The sequence below is a fragment of the Mytilus californianus genome, unplaced genomic scaffold (assembly GCF_021869535.1).
Source record: "Mytilus californianus isolate M0D057914Y unplaced genomic scaffold, xbMytCali1.0.p SCAF_6, whole genome shotgun sequence".
Lineage (NCBI taxonomy): Eukaryota > Metazoa > Mollusca > Bivalvia > Mytilida > Mytilidae > Mytilus > Mytilus californianus.
The window spans coordinates 4,327,804-4,350,917 of NW_026262712.1; the positions used below are offsets into that span (position 1 = coordinate 4,327,804).

General features: G+C 32.8%; 1 protein-coding gene across 3 annotated transcripts; it reads right to left on the reverse strand.

Moving 5' to 3' along the window:
• Positions 1-951: 951 nt before the first annotated feature.
• On the reverse strand, positions 952-17,247 carry LOC127706067 (RNA-binding protein 1-like). Of its 3 annotated transcripts, XM_052210523.1 has the most exons (7): positions 17,199-17,228; positions 14,258-14,418; positions 9,151-9,371; positions 8,306-8,458; positions 3,580-3,648; positions 2,763-2,810; positions 952-1,270 (listed from the first exon to the last, which is right to left on the reverse strand). In XM_052210523.1, exons 3-7 carry the CDS (start codon positions 9,363-9,365, stop codon positions 1,258-1,260), a joined length of 498 nt encoding a protein of 165 aa, XP_052066483.1. In that variant the 5' UTR covers positions 9,366-9,371; positions 14,258-14,418; positions 17,199-17,228; the 3' UTR covers positions 952-1,257. The 3 variants fall into 3 exon arrangements, with proteins under 3 accessions (XP_052066483.1, XP_052066484.1, XP_052066486.1); XM_052210524.1 differs by lacking the exon at positions 14,258-14,418 and having other exon boundaries at positions 17,199-17,247; XM_052210526.1 differs by lacking the exons at positions 952-1,270; positions 2,763-2,810; positions 3,580-3,648; positions 17,199-17,228 and adding an exon at positions 3,655-6,412 and having other exon boundaries at positions 14,258-14,533.
• Positions 17,248-23,114: the final 5,867 nt, after the last annotated feature.

Consider the following 23,114-nt stretch of genomic DNA (forward strand, 5'->3'; position numbering starts at 1 on the left):
TCCGGGTGCGGGATTTTCTCGCTGCGTTGAAGACCCATTGGTGGCCTTCGGCTGTTGCCTCCCTTTTGGTCGGGTTGTTGTCTCTTTGACATATTCCCCATTTCCATTCTCATGTTGTCTCTTTGACATATTCCCCATTTTCATTCTCAATTTTATTCATTTTTGTTAAAAGTTTTACAAAAGAATTGCATTCCAGCCTCAAAGTTTCCTTATATCATAAAAAATGTAGACCAATTGTTTTCTGATCCAAACTGGTGGGAGACCCCAATATTATCCTAAATTAAATTAAAGAGCCTTTGTGTGCATGCTTACATACCCCACACCCTTACATTTTCACTGGGGAAACAAAATCTCACCAGATTTCAACGACTCATAACTCCTACAAAAGTCAACTGCTTAAAATTTCTTGTGGATATGCACATCTACATATTATGTCCTAATTATCTACAAAGTTTCATAAAACTCTGAACTTTGGTTACAGAGAAGTTGCGATGACAAACTGTTGCAGCAGTAACTTTTGGCCAAAATTCTAAATTCAAAGTGGCTTAAGTCCTAGAAAAAAAATTGAATCATAATTTTCTGTCGATATGCACATCAACATAGTATGTCCTTCTTATCTACAAAGTTTCATGATGAAATTCTGTTGTGTGGTTTCGAAGCAATTGCGATGACAAACTGTTGCAGTAGTATATTTTGGCCAAAATTCTAAGTTCAAAGGGTCATAACTCCTAGAAAAATGTTGAATCATAATTTCCTGTCGATATGCACATCACCGTAGTATGTCTTAATTATCTACAAAAGTTCATGAACGGAATGACTAACAGACTGATGGGTCTAACACATTATTTGTTCCGTGGTGTAAAAGGTTTGTCCTCAACAATATTTGTCACATATACAGATTACCATGACCTTTGTTAGAATGTGTACGCATTTGAATTTATTTTGTTACACCTTAAGTTTGGCCCCATGGTGAGGCCATTTTTATTTTACTTCTTTTTCATATAAAAAATAAAGATAATAAAAAAAACTTCTTGAAAGATAAGTTGAAGTCCAGTAAGAAAGTAATTCCATAACATTCTTGAAATAGAAATGTTCTTTTACAGGTTTCTTGAGAAAAAAAAAAAAACTGGAACAATTCAACATCTCTGAGGTTTCAATTTAGATGCGAACATTAAAATATCATATATTCTGACTAAAATGATAACAGCAATCTGTCTTTATCAGTTGACTGTCAAACTAAATTACTGTTTATGATCTTCACCAGTCCTTTCTGAAACAAAAATTTTATTGTTACTTTTCACATTATTTCAGTATGAAATGTATTCTAGATAAAAAAAAAAAAAAAAAAAATGGCAAAAACATTTTGCATTTTCTTACAATAAAACTGACAATAATCAATTTTGATTTTAAAATGATTGATTTTTAAGGGTACTTATATCACTCTTGGATACATCATGGCAGCCAGTTTTTATTGATGTAGGAAGATGAAGTACCTGTGCATAACCAGCAACCTTTGGCAAGAAAACTTCCAATCCTAGTCAATTCAGATAAGTGTCCAACACACCTACCCCGAGCAGGGCTCAAACTTCTTACCTCAGTGGGACAAAACATTTTAAATTCAAATGGAGCCCAACATCCATGCATTCCGTCATCTTTATATACTTCATGTCAAACTTTATTTTAAAAAAAATGTTGAATGAAAATACCTCAATCATGAGGTATTAATATATATTTTGGTAAAATACTGGAACTGACTGGATAAATTTATTTATCCTGCAATCGACCTTTCTACTATACTAATACAGGTGTACAGATAACACGAAGCGATATACGTATACTAGACGTATATATAGTCTCCTGGTATCCTGCTTCTGTTGCGAGCGAACGGTTATGTCAAATTACTGTTTACGTCACAGTTCAATTTGGGGTCCTCATTGCGGTCCGCATTGAAGTCATGTCGATTTCTTTCAAAAACAAATTCATCGATTGGGATGGGAAAAATGTACAAATTTAATTGAAGGATAAAGACAATAACTGTTTAGTGTCTTTAAATATCAGTTGTATTTGTACTCTGCTCGAAACAGGAGTAATAGCTCGCTGAAGCTCGCATTACACCGGTTTCTTAGCCTCGTACAAATACAGCTGATATTTAAAGACACTAAACAGTTATTGTCTATATAATTGTTTGTATTAACCTTACACTAATGTAGTGTTCGGCAGCTTTGTATATATTCTTTAATGAGTTTTAAATATAGGACTGCCATCATCAGGGATTGTCCTGTGTTTCTAATTTCTTATTTTATTTGAAGTAAGCAAATCTGCTAAATGTTTGTGCCTTTTATAAGCTATAGTCGGTTTCTATGTCTAAAATCTTATCGCAAATCACATGTTTCTGTAAGATATGCTTGTTTGATTATGTATTTTCTCAGTTTTCCTATGCATTGGTTATATTTGATTGACAAAACTAAAAAAATTTCCTTTTTATGTCTTTCAGAATTTTTTTTCAGTAGAGCTTTTCTGTCTCTTATTATTCCCTTATTTATATGAGCAAATGGACATTTCTCTCTCTTGCTATTGTCTAATTTATACGAGAAAATGAACAATTCTCTCTCTTATCATCGCCTTATTTATATGAGCAAATGGACAAACAAATGAGAACGTGAAGAAATGGATAGCACCACTTTACCGACAATGAGGAACAACCTGTATATATATAATTCCATGAATCCTACAAAATATAGCTTACTACCATGATACTCTACCTTCTGTCCACTGGTGACCTTGACCTTCTTCTGTAAGGTGAATTTGACCTACAATAGAAAAGTGATCAATTTAATATTGGTTTTTATATTTTACAAAATGTCTTATTTATATCTAAGGAGAAAGGACAGGAAGAAAAAGAAAGTTAGATTTACTAGGACAAAACTAGATAAGTCCATTGTCGCTGTTCCGTGAGTATGCTTATATAGGCAACAGATTGTCAAAGTCCGTTAACCGCAGAAACCATTGTCAAATCAAAATGATGATTTAGTATAGTTGACTACACAAAATGACAAAAATGATAGGTACAAATACTTTCTTGTAAACAGTCACATATTGATGTGTTCACGTGGTTTCATTCAGGTGTCATTGCCTTACATTAGAAAAATATGTCAAATCAAAATGGCGATATAGTATTTTCAGGAAAATATGATGCAAATAATCCTACCATCTGTGAAAGTTTTCTACAAGACAGATAGCTACTATTAATACTAATGTGATATTACTATGAACCTACTTTTTACAAGAGCTACATTAATATTTTTAATTTACTAGTTTGTAAGGTAACATTCCACTAGAAGACATGTAACCCTACCTGGACACATTATTCTGACTCTGAGCTGACAGATATTTCTCTTATACCTGCTGCAAGTTTGGCAAAAAGTCAGCAAATATTTTGTTTTGACATTGAGAGGGATCAAACTCCGACCTACAACAGTGTATGAGAGTATGCTACCAAGAGACACCTGAGGCAGTTTCCTGATCTGTGAAATTTTGCACTATATCCATGAAAAATCATAAAACATCTATTATACAAACCTGCTGCGACTATCACTGTGTCCTCGTCTCCTTGGTGATGGTGATCCCCTGCGTCTTGGAGAAGGAGATCTGCAAAAAGTATAAAATAGAGACTGACTAAACACAAACGCTCCATCAATAGATTACATTCATAAAAAGGCAAGATAATTGCAACACAATCAGATGTACAAATTTCAAGATTTATTAGGGAAAGCTTACTCCTGAAAAGGCATTTTCTTATCACTAAGAAACACTAACCACAACCTGGAAAGCTTCTAGAACAAAGTAAACATTTCAAAGTTATTTTCCTACCATATCATTATTTTCTTTTGTTTAACAGATTGAATGATTGTTCTAATGTAGTAGAAAAAGTGGTACAAATCATTGATTTGAGATTGAAAACTAAAAGCAATAGACCACTTTCGAGTTCATCCTTCACCGGAAAAAACTCGTCAATTATGAGTGCCTTTATGACGTCATTTACCAGATAGAGGGGATCGCCTGTATCCCTGCACTATTAACGTTCATCAAGTGTCTAAGTGATCGTCATTGTGCAGGATAAACTAGAAATAATGTTTGTTTTGTAAGTACTTAATCACAATTCCCTAATGACAGCAGTGCTGATTGTTAATTATGAGAATTTAATTTGCCGAATAATTCGTGCAATATAGCATTATAGTTTTCCAACCACTCGCTCAACATTGGAACGGAAGTGATGATGCCCCTAAACGCACGAATGATGTTCACTAAAACCAGATTTTTTGACGGAAATGCATCGAACTTGAAAGTTGTCTATTGTTATTTTATACATGATATCTGTGTTATGAAATATGTACATAACAGGAGGGCAAGTTACTTTCTAAAAAATTAAATTAAATTAAAAAGTGCACCTTTGATAGCTTATGCCTCTTTTTTCCATGGATGTGTAATAACATTAATGCATTATCTTTTTACCAACAGTGTCGAAAAAAGTTCATTTTTAATTTTTTTTTTTTTAATTGTCATTATTCAAACAGAACCTTGATCATTGTTGATGATAAAACTATAAACTCTATCCCTCTACCTCAAGGTTATTTAAACCCAAAGGGATATAAATACGCACAACTTTACACTGTGCAAACCAATCTGTTCATGTAACTTTACCTTGAAAACCCCTTACAGATGCTTCTTTATAAATTATGTGCATGTATAAAGGAAATATGTTTATCTATATAAATATCAAAATACATGTATAAACAATATCTGTATCCTCTTGATAACAGATACCTTGCTAATTTATGCCCAAAATACCAACACAGCAAATTACTTCCATAATGAAACCAACATTTTCAGATATATTTCATGAATAGGCCTAACTGTGAAACGAAATCCTCTCCCAAACTAACAATTAAGTTAAAGTCATATGAAACGAGTTTCTTTAAATTCCAATGTTTCAAAACTATTCAAACATAGCATGCATATATTTTATATTTATTATGAATCTATAAATTAACATACATGTATTATCAACAAATAATATTTCATTCTTTGATTGTTGATCTCAAGATAATTAACTTTCAAGTTTGTTGCCAAAGTTTAACAGATTGTAACCATGGTAACATTGATAAACAATCAATACAGATCATGTGATGCATGTGACAAATAAAGAATTGATAGAGCCATGATATTTTTTTCTTATATTTTCCATGCATTCCCATTTATGAATTAAACTTTTCGATAACAGTTTTTAATTGATATGTTGTATTAAATTCTTTAAGATCAGTTATTGATATTCACCTTCCAGTGCATGTTTGTTTACTTTCTTCATCACATTTTTACCCTTGCACTTGCCCTGTGCAGAGGCAGAAGTTCTAACGAGAGGTCTCATAGATAAGGTCACTACATATGGGAACATACCAGCGAATAAGTGTCAGGTAGGACAATAATTCAATAGCAGTACATTTATGAAGATATTGATAATATAAAGGATTTTCTTTTACAAGAACGTTAATGTACACTTGTTTTATAGTAAAACTGCTATTCAAGTATATAAAACATATTCAACTTTTTTTTAAATTTGAAGTTTCATATGACTTCAATTAGTACCTAAATAAATAAAAAAATAAATAACTGGAAAATAACTAAAACACATATAACAATGGCATCATCATGAATAAACTTGATGCAGATACAGTGAAATATACCAAATAAAACAGGCTATAACAATATAATTGATAGTGTATTTTGTCCTATATTAAAGATTTTGGGAGAATTTGGCAAGTCTCTATTGAGTTGTAAAATACATTTTAAATTTAAACATATCCATACATTGCATTTGCCTCAAACTAATTCATTGATCCATGATCTTTCAACAAATGTGTGCTGAAATGTTGCCAATTTCATTTTGTCAACATCGTCAACCAAAGATTCTGCATCAAGTTATTTTACCATGGCAAATGAGTGTTAGTAAGGCAACCAAAACAGGACTAACTTTGTTAGATTCAAAACACACTAAAACTTTCTTCTGCTGAAAAAATTATAATTTACATGAACTGGTACCCTAATCCATGATGATAATGTCAGATGAGGTGACAATTTTTCCATGTTTTAACCCATGCATTAGCAGGGTGTGGTCAAGAGATGAAGCTGAGAGCCCATATTAGAGGTGCTTGTTGTTATTAGAGATGATTGACAGATTTGGTATCTGTCAATCAAACTTTGCTGAAAAAGCGTTGGCTGAGGAGTCAGTTGTTACATGGTCTTGTTGATAGCGTTGACCCAGAGCTACAGTTGATAAGATGTCAACGTTGAGACGTGAGGAGGTTGTGATTTGATGTGTTGCCTGATGACTTGTTTGAAGACAAAGAGAGAGGCCCTGTAAAGGGTTCAGTCATCACATTAATAAATACAAAATACACGTAAATTTCTACACAATTCAAGTCATGCACAGTGGTGTCAGAAAACACAAAATGTAATAATATATTTTAAATCATCAATGTGCTGAAAGAAGAAATCACAGATATTTTACATAGTAAATTGATTTGCACATAGTTTAAACAAAATTATACAAAAACATAAAAAATCAAATATTTCTCTTTACAGTCGTGTGATAAAGTTATTGTGATACAAGTTACATGAAATTTCTGATACGAACAAGTTTTAATATATATGTCATTTTGAGTACAATGTATTTCTAAAAAAGAATACAAGTATATTGTTCAACACTTATATGTGTGCTTTTTCTTTTATCTCTTTCTTCAACACAAATATTAATAAAAAATATTTGAGTTGTCAATATTTTTTCTGAAACAGGTTTGGCCTGCATAAAAACAGTCAGTACTCAGTATTAACAATTTAAAAAAGTATGAATTATTCGAAATACTAAGGATTTTCTTTTCCCAGACATATTACCTTAGCCGTATTTGGCACAACTTTTTGGAATTTTGGGTTCTTAATGCTCTTCAACTTTATACTTGTTTGGCTTTATTACTATTTTGATCTGAGCATCACTGATGAGTCTTATGTAGACGAAACGCGCATCTGGCGTATTAAATTATAAACAGGTACCTTTGATAACTAATTAAACAAATCAAAATACAAATATTTTCAATCGTATAATTCATTGAAAGGAAGTTTCGTCTTATCTTTGTTAATTCTAAGTACTGAATACAGAAGGACTGTCGATTGGAAACCCTGACCATTTACACATAAAGTATTAAAACCAAACATTGTTTTGATAAATTTCAATTAATCAATCTTTTATAAGCATTCAAATTAACCAATAACTACTTAAAGGGCCCTTAGCTATGAGATATGAAAAAAAAAATATGATTTTTGTTGGTTCAATCATTAATAAAAGTGAAATAGTGAAATCATAAAAACTTTCAGCAGTCAGCTGGGTTCAATTTTTTCAAAATAAGCTTAGAAACATCGCTGATGAATCATTCACTTGGAAGTGAATAAACGACCTCATTGAATCTGTATTCATATGACTTTCAATTTAACACCTTAGCTGGAGATGGGTTACGCATGTATTCAGCTATTAAAAGGAAAAGAATGTCAACATTGAAGGTGAAACAAGGATGAACCATTTGGTTGAGTGATGCAATCCACAAAAAAAATCATTCTTATACAGGTAAAAAGAAACTTACTTTTTAACCTACAATATGAAATCAAACAGACCTAGAAAAACCAAATGGCATGTGGTCGCTATCTATTTAAATTTATGTTTATTATATCGGATTATATGACCGTCAGCAGTCTTCAGATGTCATCTCAGTGGTTAATTAGATGACTAGACAAAAATACACACGAAATGCTTGTACATAGTATCAAGTACAAACATTTTTAATTGTTTATTTTAGACTTTTTGTAATTTGGATATACATTTTAGTATGTTATAAATCAGTTATGAGAATTTGATTCAAAGGGTGAACATGATTTGGACAGCTAATGCCCCTTTATATTCATTATACAATACACTTTCATGTTTGGTTTACATACTTGTTACACTTATACGTCAACATTTTAGTGGCATGCATTCATTTAGCCCTGTAGGATATGTAAACATTATGACAAGGAATAATATCCTTTTCCATTATGTGTGTGTCTAATAAATACGTTTTTTTTATATAAATTGACAAAAAATAAAGAAAGAACAAATATGACAAAAACTAGCCTACATTTGTGTCCAAATTTTCTGATTTACAGGAAATTCTCTGATTGTAACAATTAAATCATACAATGACATATGTTTGGAGTTATCTACCTTGAACGACCTCTTCCACTATAACCACCTCCTCTGCCACCACCTTGTCTCCAGTCATCCCTATACCCTCCTCCACGTTTAGGAGGACCGTCTTTGCCCCAGCGGGATTTCCCTGATGACATTTCTACTCTTACTCTTCTACCATTTACTCTCCTGTAAAATAATGTTAACGTTTAATGCAATGGAGAAGTTTTAGGTTTATTGTATATATATTTGTTTCCTGCCTATTGACGTTACAAAAATATATAGTTGTATATGGAGTTGTGATTGTGCAGTAGGGTAATAAACATGTGGATACAGTTGTCTTTGAAGAAGTAAAAAATAATCAATATTAAACACAACAACACTCGTAAATTACTGCAAAGTACTTACAAATATATATTAAAAGTTTGTTTTTTTATTTTGCTTTTCTTGTTGACTAAATCTCAAAAAATTACATTTTTTCAGAGTTTGATCATGACTAACATTACAATTCTTGTTATTTGGGCATGCACAATGACAACTTTTTTTACTTGATTTTGTCATTTTTTTATAGCTTTTTATATAATTTTCATTAGTAAATGAATTTGTGGTCTTATATATATGTGGGGTTACAAGGTGAACAATTTAAATTATTTTTTGTACATACATCTTGCATTCATATAAACATATACATGTATTGCATTCAATATAAATTAATTATCAACAAAGAGTCTTTAGGGACATTGACCACTACAATGTGATTCGATCACCACCAATCAAACAATTTGAACCACTTCCACTCAAACAGATGGTTGAACAGAAAACATTTGAAAGGTGTCCCATAACTAACATGCCAACACATTCTTAAGTGGTCCAATACTTACGTGCCATCAAGAGCCTTCGTAGCATCTTCAGCATCACGGGGATCTTGAAATTCAACAAATGCAAAACCTGGAGGGTTTCGAGCAACCCATACATTTCTTAGCGGTCCATATCTCTGAAACATGTCTTCTATTTCTTGTTTAGCAGCACCGTAACCTAAATCACCAATATATACTTTACAGTCCAGACGCCAGTCCTTTGTTGCCCTTGCTGCCATTTTTTACTACAAAAAATAAAACAAAACTTGCATTAATAAATATCTCTGTGATTTTTTTTTCTTATTCATAGGTTCTATATTCAGTATGCACCACTTCTCCCAAACATGTACAATGGAATGGCCCTAAGCCAAGTTCTCAATCAATTTTCAAAACTAAAATACCATATGAGTTGACTTATAGACATATCACTGTATTTTAACTTGCATTGGATAGCATGACAGGTGCCATTACGATTAGTGATGCAGGAACTTCTTACCTTTCCAGATCACATGAGTTGAACAGTTCAACACTGGTTTTCCTGGGGTTTGTTTGCTCAATTTTAAGTTTTTCATGTAGTGTTTGTTAATGTTGTATGTCATTTCGTTGTTTTTCTTTTAGACCATAGTCTTGTCTGTTTTTATTTGACTTATGATACTGTGGATTCATTTTTATTCGTGGTATACCAATTTTCCGTGGGTTTCGTGGGTCACAGCGAACCACGAATTTAAGAATTCAACGAAGAATAATCCCGAGAAATGTTTATGGAGTCGGATGTTTATTTCCGCTTATGTTTACAGTTCTAGTATAGTGTTGACTAGCGATAAACATTGTAACATAACACATGTTTTTATTGAAAGAAGATACAAGTATTTTGATTAAATTAATAATAAATATATCGAATATCAGTGATAATTTACTTTTTAAAATTGATTAAAACTGTTCATGGAAAATAACTGCAAGTTGTTAATTACGGTGTCATAGTTTGGTTTACTGGTGATTAAAAATCAATAGGATTAAGTATGGGGATATTGCCCGTAGGTAATACTGTTGATGACAGGAACATTTATTTTCACACCTTTTACTTATATGACTGTTTATTAGACGTGTTAGGAAAGGGATTTAAATACTGCGCTGATGTTAAATACCAAAACCGATACAAGATTTAAGTGTGGACTTTCTCAAAATGCAATTGCATTGAAAAGTAACCCGGCGTAGTATAGTTTAGCTTTGTGGTGTGCTTGATACAAAATGAAGCGAACGGTTAACGTCGACTCCAAATTTTAAGATGTGCATTGGCCTCTCGTAGATCTTCATACATTCATTTGTATTTGTTTGATTTAGGATTGCAATACAAAACTTTAAAAAAACATATGTAAGCTAAAGGGTCAAGAATGGGAATGACAGATTTTTACGGCCACAAGTCGAAATATATACATTAAATGATATGAGTAGAATATGTTTAACAGTGATATAACTCAGTTTGCCTCTCCACAAGTCCAGCACAAAATTCAACAATTTAACTTGATTCGTGTCTTGGATGTCTCCACAAAGTTCCGACAACCCTAAATGTTTTTAAACGTTCGACATAAACTTGACATTCTGAAACTCTTCTGTTTAGTTTTTTGCATTTTCTTTTTTCCTATTTCGGTTTTGTCTTATTTTGTGTCTCCTATATGGCGAAACAATTGGTGGAAGGTTCGCATAAATCTTATCACATAAATTAACACAGTTTGGAGGGAAATCCAATTCCAAGTTGTTGCCAATTCTTGGAAGAAGGTTGTCTTGCTGCGCATCGTTTCAATGTTCAACAAAACCACTTTTCATGAGCCATATGTGATTCGTATTGTCTATTACTATCTGGGTTTGAAGCAATGAATGAACAGATAGACGAAAGAATGGACGGATGGACCCATTTGGACCCATTCACCCAGCACTATATACTGTCCAATTTAGATAGCAGAGTGTATAGTGATGAAAGTTTGAGATGGTCCCCACTATAGCCTGTAGTGGTATTGGTATTTTACATCAGCGTCAAAATTGTATTGACTTTCCTAACACTTCTAGTATATCGTCAAAAAGAAATCCAAGAACTACGTAACGGATTTTTTTTTTTTTGGTAATCAGCGATCCACGAATTTACGTATACCACGAAACGTCTTTTTTTCTCTATCCACGAAAATTGATACCCACGAAAATGGATGAATCCACAGTAGTTGTTTCCTCAAGTTACATGTACCATCTGGAAACCATTTTTCAATTTTTAGTAAGACCTTGACCTCTGACCTATTATCACAAAAGTATACACTTTTTTTCCCTTCCCTATATCTTGATCACATAAAATTATACTGTAATAGATAGATTTAACTTTTATTTATCTAGGTGCTACCAGGCTTAAAAACATTTCATGTTGCACAAGTTTGTCTAGGTTCCAAGTACTCGGACTAAATATGGTAAATTTTGTAGAGAAAACACAGTCTTTTTTTTTTTAATCTTAGACAACTAATCCCACTGCCAACCCACCACTGAAATGAATCATTTCAATCACTCCCAACTCATATATACGAATGTTTCTGCCTACAAGCAATTGCAAATCTTAAGTAAAAATATATTTAAAATTTAAACTTTTTTTTGTTCTCATTGTTGTGATTTTTTTTTCACACATGGTAACATTCTCTTCATCAGTGGGACAGGTTTGTGGGATATTTAGGGCCATGAAAGTGTTGATAATGTGTGAAGAGTGGGGACAAGTTGACTTTAAAGGGATATTTTGGTAGTGGGGCGAGTTGTCCTGCTTGTTTAATAGTTATGATGAACCTTATATTATATGTATTTGGTCCCAGATTTGGAAAATATATGCATGGTATCAGCGGGATTCGAACCCTCAATCTAGGGATGTAAAGGTAGCACTTTAATCGACTGAGCCAGAGATCTTCCTACCAGTGCATCACCCAAGGCTGAGTTAACCCCCTAATTCTATGGAGCAGTTACACAACATTCACAAATTACAGTCAGAGCTCAGACATAAACAAGTCTAAATCTGCTTTTGACTCATAGAGATCTAAATTTGAAGGTTTCAAGATTTGTCTCCCTTTAATTTAAGACAAATTATGACTTCAATAAGTCAATTAGTGTTAAGCAAGAAATATTTGACCTAAATTAAAGAGTTGCAAATGTTGACTCCTTCAAGTCAATAAGTTACCAAAATTGGCCAACTTCAAAAACCATACATATTTATAAAAAGGTCATGCATCTACATGAAATTATGACAACATTGAAAGACAATGCTTTGTCTTCTAAGGAAAAATATGCATGAGAGTCTAAAAAATCGGAGATAATGTTTATTTACTTTACAATGCAACCATCTGTAATCACACAAAATGAGGAAAATAATCTATGTTAAGTAAAAATGTTCAATTAGATAATTGATAAATGTGGATAGTGTCCACATGTGGACACAGATGATGCCCCCGCTTGCATATCATATAGTTATAAAGGGACATAACTGAAGAACAGTAAAAGTGACGCTACCCAAATTTGAACTTGATCTGAGTTTTGTGTGTAAGTCTCATAACATTTGGTTGAGGCTAACTTAAGTAGAGAACAGAAACTAAAAATTCAGCAATTTTTCTATTTATAAAGGGGCATAACTCAATAATGGTTAAAGTGACACTACCCAAATTCAACTTGATCTGTGTTTTATCAGTGGAAGTCAAAATCAAACATTGCATTGTATAAAGCATTGATTGTAGTCATGGACAAAGGAAGATAACTCCAATTTAAAAAATAACTTGATATTTAGAAGAAAATAAAAATTTTGCAATTTTTCCATTTATAAAGGGGCCTAACTCTAGAACGGTTAAAGTGACGCCACCAAAATTCCAACTTGATCTGTGTTTTGTGGTAATAAGCATTGTGTGTAAGTTTCATAACATTTGGTTGAGGCAAACTTAAGTTAGAGAACAGAAACTAAAAAATTTGCAATTTTTCCATTTATAAAGGGGCATAACTCTAGAACGGTTTAAGTAACGCCACCAAAATTCAAACTTGATCTGTGTTTTGTGGTAATAAGCCTTGTATATAAGTTTCATAACATTTGGTTGAGGCAAACTTAAGTTAGAGGACGGAAACTAAAAATTTTGCAATTTTTCCATTTATAAAGGGGCATAACTCTAGAACGGTTAAAGTGACGCCACCAAAATTCTAACTCGATCTGTGTTTTGTGGTAATAAGCCTTGTGTATAAGTTTCATAACATTTGGTTGAGGCAAACTTAAGTTAGAGAACGGAAACTAAATTTTGCAATTTTTCCATTTATAAAGGGGCATAACTCTAGAACGGTTAAAGTGACGCCACCAAAATTCAAACTTGATCTGTGTTTTGTGGTAATAAGCATCGTGTATAAGTTTCATAACATTTGGTTGAGGCAAACTCAAGTTAGAGAATGGAAACCAATTTTGGGACGTACGGACGGACGTACGGACGTACGTACAGACGTACAGACGGACAAGGGTAAAACTTAATGCCCCCACCGCTACAGCGGGGGCATAATAAAAATAGATAGCTCGGGTCATTGTGAACTCTCACACAGGTTTATGATGCTATAGATGGTGCACTTTGGCCACTAATTAAAATTAAGTCTTTTCATAAACACAAATAGACCTAAACAAGTCTGTCATTTTCTGACTTAAATAAGTCTAAAATAAAAGTACATTTTTATAATAAATACATTTTTGACTTATGTAAGTCAAAAACAAAAATCGACTTGTTTATGTCTGAGCTCTGACTGAATTATGGTGTACAACTTATTTCAAGATTTTGAAAATACAGAAGAGTAGAAATATTTGGTGTGAGCACTTTTCCCTGGGCAAGTTCAACTGTAAATTTTATTTGTCTGGAAAAAAAAGTTACTGGCCATGAATTTCCCATTAAATATTCAAGTAGTTTACTTGCTCTGAATTTCCCATTAAATATTCAGGTAGATTACTGTAAGCTTGTACGATTCTTAAAACTGTTTTGTATTGCAATATAAATGATGTTTGTTTGTTTGTGTATAAATAAAAGGAGGTATGAGATTAACAATGAGACTGAAACCCAAAAGCAAAATAACCAAATAAATCTAGAAGGCAACTAACGTTTTGTCAATTTCCTCCGACACCTGTTTACTTTTACTATTTTCTTTCATCTGACAAGCTTGGTGTTTTGCAGAACATTGATGGGCCACCAAAGAGTCACTTCTATCTATTAATTTGCCATCAATTGAGTAAGATTTTGATCATCAAGTTGTTGGTGTTTCCTACAAATTGTACAACAATTTAATTTATGTTCAGAAGTTTCTTCACTGTAGAGCCTGGTGAAATTTATAAGCCACGACGTTTGAACTTCTCTTTGACGTATTCCTACTGGCTTGTCTTTATTTCATTTTTTTTCTTCGTTTCTTCATTGTTATTTTTATTCTTGTCATCTGTAGGTCCTATTGTAATTTTTTTTAATTTTTGGGCCGACCTAAGAGCTACGGTTCCGCAGCTAGTATTTATTCATCTTGATAAAACTTAGTCATGAAAAATCAAAATAATGCTTCTGTTTGAAGGCGGATGAAACCTGGTCAATTGAGAAAAATAATGCAATGTTTATGAGACCCAGATTTGCATACTAGTACTTATCTTTTTAATTTTGGTTATCGATTTATTTTCAGGTTTTTTAATACTTGTCGCCATGAACACTGATATTTTGACTTACTTCTGTTTTTTCAATTGTTGATCATTGGTTACTTTTACATAGAGTAATCATGGTAATACATATTACTGTATAAATAAGTTGTGAAAGTAATTCTGTATTTTTTAATTAAATTTAGTTTTGTCCAGAGAATTTTTATTTTACTTGTACACGGGCAACCGAGATAAAAAAAAATTACTATAGTATAGTAGTATTTAGTACTTGTCCGGTTGTTCAAATGTATGAGTCGAGCAAGTCGGGCATAGCATTTCCACACCCCTTATATAGTTCATGTACCAGGTAACCCAGGACCATGTGGGGCATAGGCAGTAATATATTCTGGAAATAGCCAAGGCATCAGTAGCTAGCAGAGGATCAATACTATTTGCCAAACTTGTACATGTAGCTATCCTAATGGTTCTGGAGCACTGCGTTACAACAGTTAAGGACTAGTTCTCTGAGGTCAAAATACTATCAGATAGCCAGACTGCTGTAGGCATCTTAACTCTAAATTGAAATCTTCAAGCTACAGTACCATTCAAACATTGACACAATAACAGACATTAGAGAAGGCATGAGGACACTCTTGAGACACGGCATACTAACAACCCTATCTTGGATCCCAGGTCATGCTAATCAATATAGCCACGAACGAGATAGCAGACAATTTGGCAAAATATACTGGAAAGGGGGCCTCATCGTTAAACAACCAACTTAATATCATAACATTATCAGATGTAAGTGCAGGCTACAAAACTGAAATGGCAAAGTAATTGGACAATTTGTGAAACTGAGAGATGACTTTTCGTTCTGGTACCTACTGGGGGGGGGGGGGGGGGGTGTACAACCTGACACATCACCACCACCACCACCACCACCCCCCCCCCCCCCCCCCCCCCAATTGTCAGAATTGAAAACAAGCTACAGCAGATTGAATGGATACAGAAACAAAATAGGTCAATCCCTCACAACATAGTCATAGAGTGAATGCATGCGGCAAAGAACAGACAACATAACACTACTTTATATACTGCCCAAGACACCAACAGGAAAGATAAGACATGATAAGACAACTGGAAATACTGAATATTCCACTAGACATATGATCAATACTGTCACCACCAGTCAGGAGACTTACTTAAATGAGTGATTTTCTAAATCACTGATTCAAGTAACATTATGTACATAAAGGTTGGAAGTAAGAGTTGTCTTTCTTTAATAATCACCTATTTAAGTAGTACAAATTAATCACTAGACTAGACAATTTTACTATTGAAAAGATATTATCTAAAGCTATGTGTTTAAAATTTTGGTAAAACTACAAAATCACAATTTGTGACAAAACTTCGAATTTGCTACTTAAATAAGTCCGAGAAAAAAAAATCTGTGTTTCTGGTAACCCGACCGACCCTGTTTTTTTAGCCCCGACCCTAATTTTTTTATTGGATCTTCAAAAAAAAAAAATTGGTATGAACCGACCCTGTTTTTGACACAGGCTTCTGTTAATCGACATAATTATTTATCTAACTGCACAGAAAGCCAGTAAAACATTTTATTTATGTCAAAAGGTATTCCAAATAGGTTAAAATCCAAGAAATTTGCACAGCAGGTGCTTCAAAAAACATTGCAAATGGCCGCACTTACGGTATTTGAAACTAATTACGGACACAGACTTGGAAAAACCATGATAATTTTCCGGATTTCGTTAACAATGTCAAAAAAAAAAAAAAAAAATCCGACCTACCGACCCTATTTGACAAAATGATGTTACCGGAAACACAGATTTTTTTTTTTTTAGCCTTAAGTCCCCTGACTGACCACCAAAGAGAGAAACCTGTGAAGCAACAGCACAAATTGTAGGGGTGTATACGGATAGATCAAGGCGATTTCAAGAACTGACAAGCCCTGAATCCCGATCTTGCGTCTAAATAAATATTGTAAAGTACTGCGAGAAATTACCATGAGCAATGGTGTATCATAAGAGGGAAAAACTAGTAGAGAGAGACAAGTATAGTGTCAATTTTAACCTTTAGGATCAGGATACATGCACTTCCTACTCTAGGTTACGATTATACATTCTTTTATGATTATACTTTGACAACAGCTTTTGTAAGATTTCCGTTTGTATTACACAAGAAGAAATATACAAGGTAAATACGGTTGCGTAAACAACACTCCATTCATGAAGAAAACAAGTAAGTCGGACATCAAGTAATAATTTAGATTTTTTCAAGTCTTTGATCATGTAAGATATAATTTTTGTATTCACGGTAAATGCAGAGAGTGTAATTGGTTACTTGTATGCAGATAGTGTTGTTATAGGAGTATTATTTTACAAAATTAAAAGTGAGAATCTGACACCTGTAAAATTCTTTTGCGACCTTGACCTACAATGTTAAACACAGGGTAAAAGACGTAAGTGGAAAGGGTTACACTAATGTCCTGACAATGTCCTGACAATGTCCTGACAAAGTCCTGACGGATATGAAAATGCTAATTACGTTTTCATTATTTAAAGGATTTACTTTAAATTTGGAACCAAGCAAGATGACAACATTAATTTATTAAATAAAAGAAAAAAAATAAAAAAAAATATTTTTAAGAGTTAGAAAACTTGACCTGACCAACTTCGACTTTGAAATCACTAATGTCCTGACCGATATGAAACGGCTTAATACTTTTTTATTATTCACAGGATAGACTTCAAATTCGATATCAAGGAAGATTAAAACATTTAATCCAAAAATATAAGAAAAAAATGCAAAAAAAATAATTTTTAGAGTAAGAAAACTTGACCTGACCAACTACGACTTTGCCGCGATTAATGTCCGGACCGATATAAAACTGCTAATTTCCTTTTTTTCTTTGGAAGGATTGACTTCAAATTTGACACCAGACAAGAAAGTAATATTGATTTAATACTTATTTGAAAAGAATTGGGAAAAAAATACTTTAAGGGTAAAAAAACTTGACCTGACCAACATCGACTTTGTCGTGACTAATGTCCTGACCGATATAAAAGTGCTAATACTTGTAACATTGTTGGTATGATTGAGTTCTTATTTGAAACCAAGTCAAATTATAACGTTTTCTTTTTAATACTTTTTATAAAGTAATTGGAAAACAATATTTCATACGAAATAAAAACTTGACCTAACCACCTTCAATTTATTAAACTTAATACACAAACAAAAACGTTTTTAGTTCTTACCTTATATTGTCATTGAATTTATATTTATCTTATCCATAAAACACAACATCCAAAGCAAATAAATTTTGTTAAATGAAAAGATAGGGGAAATATGAGTACAAGTTGCTGACTGTGAGTATTGTTTACCCCTCATCACAACTCTACTTCATTTGATTTGATTAATAAGTGTGACTAATGAAACTAATTATTGAATTATTAAACCCAATTAAATAATTATAAAAGTGAAATGTAATTAGTTACCTACATTAATGATTTTAATAACTAAGTAAATGGAAAGGTTTTTTCTTCTTGATGTAACAATTATAATAAATAAAAAAAAACTGTATAAAAGTAAACGCAAAGGAAGGTGATATGAACCATTAAAATAAAATCACACCTATATTAATTACTATAATCACAAATTGGAATGTTTTCTTTCCTATCTGATTATTTATTTTTTGTTTATCTAGTTATTGAGTGATTATACATGTCATATAAAGGCAGGAAATGAGATTCGTATTGTTTAAAAACGATGTATATACAAGCATATAAATTACAATTATGTTAGAATCACAAAGAAATAAAATAAATTAATACACACAATTTTCACTAACAGAAAAAAAGAAGACATTCAATTAAATTGAGTTCAATAAAGATAAATGGAAAAGAACAATTTAGTCACGATTACCTACCACAATGAAAAACGTTCATATCTAATATATAGGAGTTAACACAATACAATACAATACAATACAATACAATACAATACAATACAATACAATACAATACAATACAATACAATACAATACAATACAATACAATACAATACAATACAATACAATACAATACAATACAATACAATACAATACAATACAATACAATACAATACAATACAATACAATACAATACAATACAATACAATACAATACAATACAATACAATACAATACAATACAATACAATACAATGTTCAAGCATCGCGATGTTCATCACAGTACCAATCTTCTGAAACTCCTGAACATGTCTGATGAACCCACTTAGTACAGCTGATCCGTCCTCTTTTCGCTTCACATCCAATCATGTTCTCAAAAACATCTGGTTTACCACACTGACAACTACACTCAATTCTTCTGGCAAAAATCCTAACAAAGTCTGTACTTGATGTTGTATTTTGAGGAAATGGTGTAAAATGTCCTTTTTCCAAACACGATATTAAATGTGGTCGCATGTATTTCTCAATAAACTTCGTACGTCTTTGAGTGTTGAGTTTTTCTTTATGACAATATTCCACCATGTTGGCAATAGCATAAACACCACAGTCATATCCATTTGTTTGTTGTTGAACATCAGGTAATTTAACAAGCAAGTTCTTTTTTCCATGAGAATAAATAGCTGATAACTGAATTTCTGTCGATGGTGTTAATCTGAAATCTTTACTGTAACTATCTAACACATAAACGGCACTATCCTTTTTAGTCTGAAGAGATGTAATCCAATGAGATTTTCCGGTATGGTGAATTTGCACACATGGTGTATCTTGACTGGTGAATGTCCCGAAATTTTCTGTCCAACACTGTTTATCTTCATCAAAAAGAGGCGCTAAACCTGTTGATTGAAATCCAGATATAATTGGAAATTGTTTCGCTAGCATATTCATGCACACATTTATAATTTCGGAACATAGAAGTGGAGGTAGACAAGCGGTAAGAAGTGGAAGTGGGTGAGCGGCTAGAAGTGGAGGTAGGTGCGACACAAACAGGATTTGGTGAGATGGTACATGCTGGAACAGATGAGGACGTGGTGGTAGGAACATGCACAGTGTTAGAGGTAGATGAAGTGTTAATAAGAGAAGATACCAGATAACATACCCGTGGAAGAGCAGGCCACTCTTCAATCACCTGAATACCTGTTGAAGTTAGTACTGGTTTTGGTGTTGGTGTTGGTGTTGGTGTTCGTATCGGTAAAGTGAGTAGTGCAGTTCGGTACAGTGATTGGTCTACAGCTGGTTCAGTTGGGTCAGGCATTGGTGTAGGTGCTTTTGGTGTTGGCGTTGGTGTTGACGTTGGTGTTGACGTTGGTAGTTCCCAGATGCTGTCATGAGTATCCTTGGTTTTGCGTAGATGACGAATGGCGCTCTCGATGTCTTTCACCACAGTTGATGTACCACGGTAGCTTAGATGAAGACCATCTCGACTGAGTAGGTGTCTCTGGATAGTACCTTTCTGGGCGAATGACGGGTGACCAACGTAGTGGAGTCTTGGAACTCGGGTAGCTAGTAACTGTAGTTTGGTATTGAGTAGCCGAGCTCTCTGGTTGAGTTCCGTTAGGAAGTTGGTGCGCAGAAGTGCCCCTGGGAATTGGTTGTCGGCTCTAGGTAGGACTCCAGATATGATGATGTCTGCTGTTGGGTTGCTGTGCCAAATGTCTGATGTCAGTTGTTGGTATTTCCTGAGTAGAGTCTTTACTGATGAACCACGGGAGAGGTCGTTGGCGCCAACGTGAAGTACCACGGTGTTGTAGTTGTCGATGGTTGGTTGCAGTTCGTTGAACATCTGGTCAATACGAAAACCTGAATAAGAAAGCACATTAGTTTCAGATAAAGATAAATATTGATTAAAATACTTGGCCTGGGAATGGCCAGCAATCAGCACTGGAAATGAAGACATGATTAGAATCAAGTAATATGTAACAAAAGCACAAAAAATATATTTACAATTTTCTACAATTAATTACACTAAACAAAAGCAAGGAGATTTATATACAAAGAAAAATAGCACTAAAGCAATATATCAATTCGAATAAAAAGCACTGAGGTTGTATGTATTAGAGCACTATGAAAACTTTTGAAAGAGACTAAAAATATGTATTATATTTATAACTGTAAGTAACTAATGTTCACTTTTAAAAAGCAATCACCAAAGCTTGTAGAAGCCCATAAATACCAATGTATTGTTTATCATAAATTATCAGTCTTAATAATAGCTGGTCACAGTTCACGTTCATAATTAATTAATTGGATTAACAAGTAGGTGATTAATCTAATCATAACAAGCCCCTAATCAGATAAACAATTAGAGCAATAACAGAAAGTTAACATGCATAAACAATACTCACATTCAGCAACTGGTTCTAATATTTCTCTTTCGTTTCATTTCAACAGTATCTTTCTGCGTTCAATGTTGTAATATCATTGTGATCGGATATTTTCAATTTCAATAATTTAAGGTAAGAGGTTAACATTTTCTTTCAGTTAGAAAATTGATCAGGACAAGTTCGACAATGTCAGGTCAATATATTTTTACCCTTGCAATACTTGTTCACATTTTTTTCTTTTTGTCATTTAAATATTTAATAAAATATTGATATTTATCAAACTTAAAGACATTTATTTAAGAAATATACATAGTCTTTCTATTTTTTAAACGAACATGTCTTTTTTTGGTGAATAGCCTATGTTGGTCAGGTCAAGTTTTTTGGTCTTTTGAATATTTGCTTTCTTTTCATTTCTTTTTATTTCTTTGTTAAATGTCGAAATCTTCCTTGCTACTAAATTTGAAGTTAATCCTTCCAAAGATAAAAAAGAAATTAGCAGTTTTATATCGGTCCGGACATTAGTCGCGGCAAAATCGTATTGGTCAGGTCAAGTTTTCTAACTCTAAAAATTATTTTTTTTTCATTTTTTTCTTATATTTTTGGATTAAATGTTTTAATCTTCCTTGATATCGAATTTGAAGTCTATCCTGTGAATAATAAAAAAGTATTTAGCCGTTTCATATCGGTCAGGACATTAGTGATTTCAAAGTCGAAGTTGGTCAGGTCAAGTTTTCTAACTCTTAAAAATATTTTTTTTTATTTTTTTTCTTTTATTTATTAGATTAATGTTGTCATCTTGCTTGGTTCCAAATTTAAAGTAAATCCTTTATATAATGAAAACGTAATTAGCATTTTCATATCCGTCAGGACTTTGTCAGGACATTGTCAGGACATTGTCAGGACATTAGTGTAACCCAAGTGGAAACGTTATAAAAACGGAATCAACCAAGAGCGAATAGAATTTTATTTCCAATGATCTCCAATGGTCAAGGACGTATAACTACATATTTATACGTCCTTGTAGTGGCGGATCCAGGATGTGGGGGAGGGTAAAAGGCGTACGAATCCTTCGGATTGCCAAAAAAAATCTCATGTTTCTCGCGATTTATATGACTTTTCAGTGTCTCATTAAATCGTGAAAAAAATAATCTCGCGGTATATATTAAAAAATTGAAAAAACAACACGTTCAATAATTTCATGCGTCCGATAAACTTTTCTGGATTTACCTTCATCAGGAACGCTCAAAGCCAAACATTTGAAATCCGAAGAATCTATTGCCGAATCAGTTGAAGAGCTATCCTATATATGACAAAAATACTTAATATAATCAGAGAGATATATACATCCGGTATATATATGTGTATATACAATGTATATATGTCTCGGATATAATAATATATTATTTAAAATAAAATGATTTGATCGATTTAATTGATTTGGTTTGTTGGTATCCTCAAGGACATATTGTTATTCGTCCTTGGTATCCTATTTTGTTTTGGGATTAAGAATTTGCTTTAATTTATCCATATGCCATGATATGGTTTGGGTTTATATTATACATGTATTGATTTTCAATAAACAATTATTTTCTTACATTCAAAAAAGAAATACATATCACTCATTCTCAAGAAATCGGGTCCAAAACTTGACTTGTTGCTCCTGTATATATTTTAAGCCTTGTCTGCTTTAAAATGTAAAAAAAAGTTTTTGAAATTCCAGGGGATATTTTGCTAAAACTAACACAATTGCCAAGTAGAAGAATATCAAAATTACTCCAACCTTGCACAAACGTATTATTTTGTGTAAAACGAATGTCCTTGATGGTATAGATATTTCTTCTGTTGGGGATTTCACTTTAAAAGAAGCTTGCAAAACATGTCCTTATATGTTGCCTTTTCCGATCTATCACCATTCTTTCTGTACATATTTATGTCATTTTAAGTAGTTTGTCATAAAAAAATATCAAACACAGTTTTGAGATTATATATGTCACT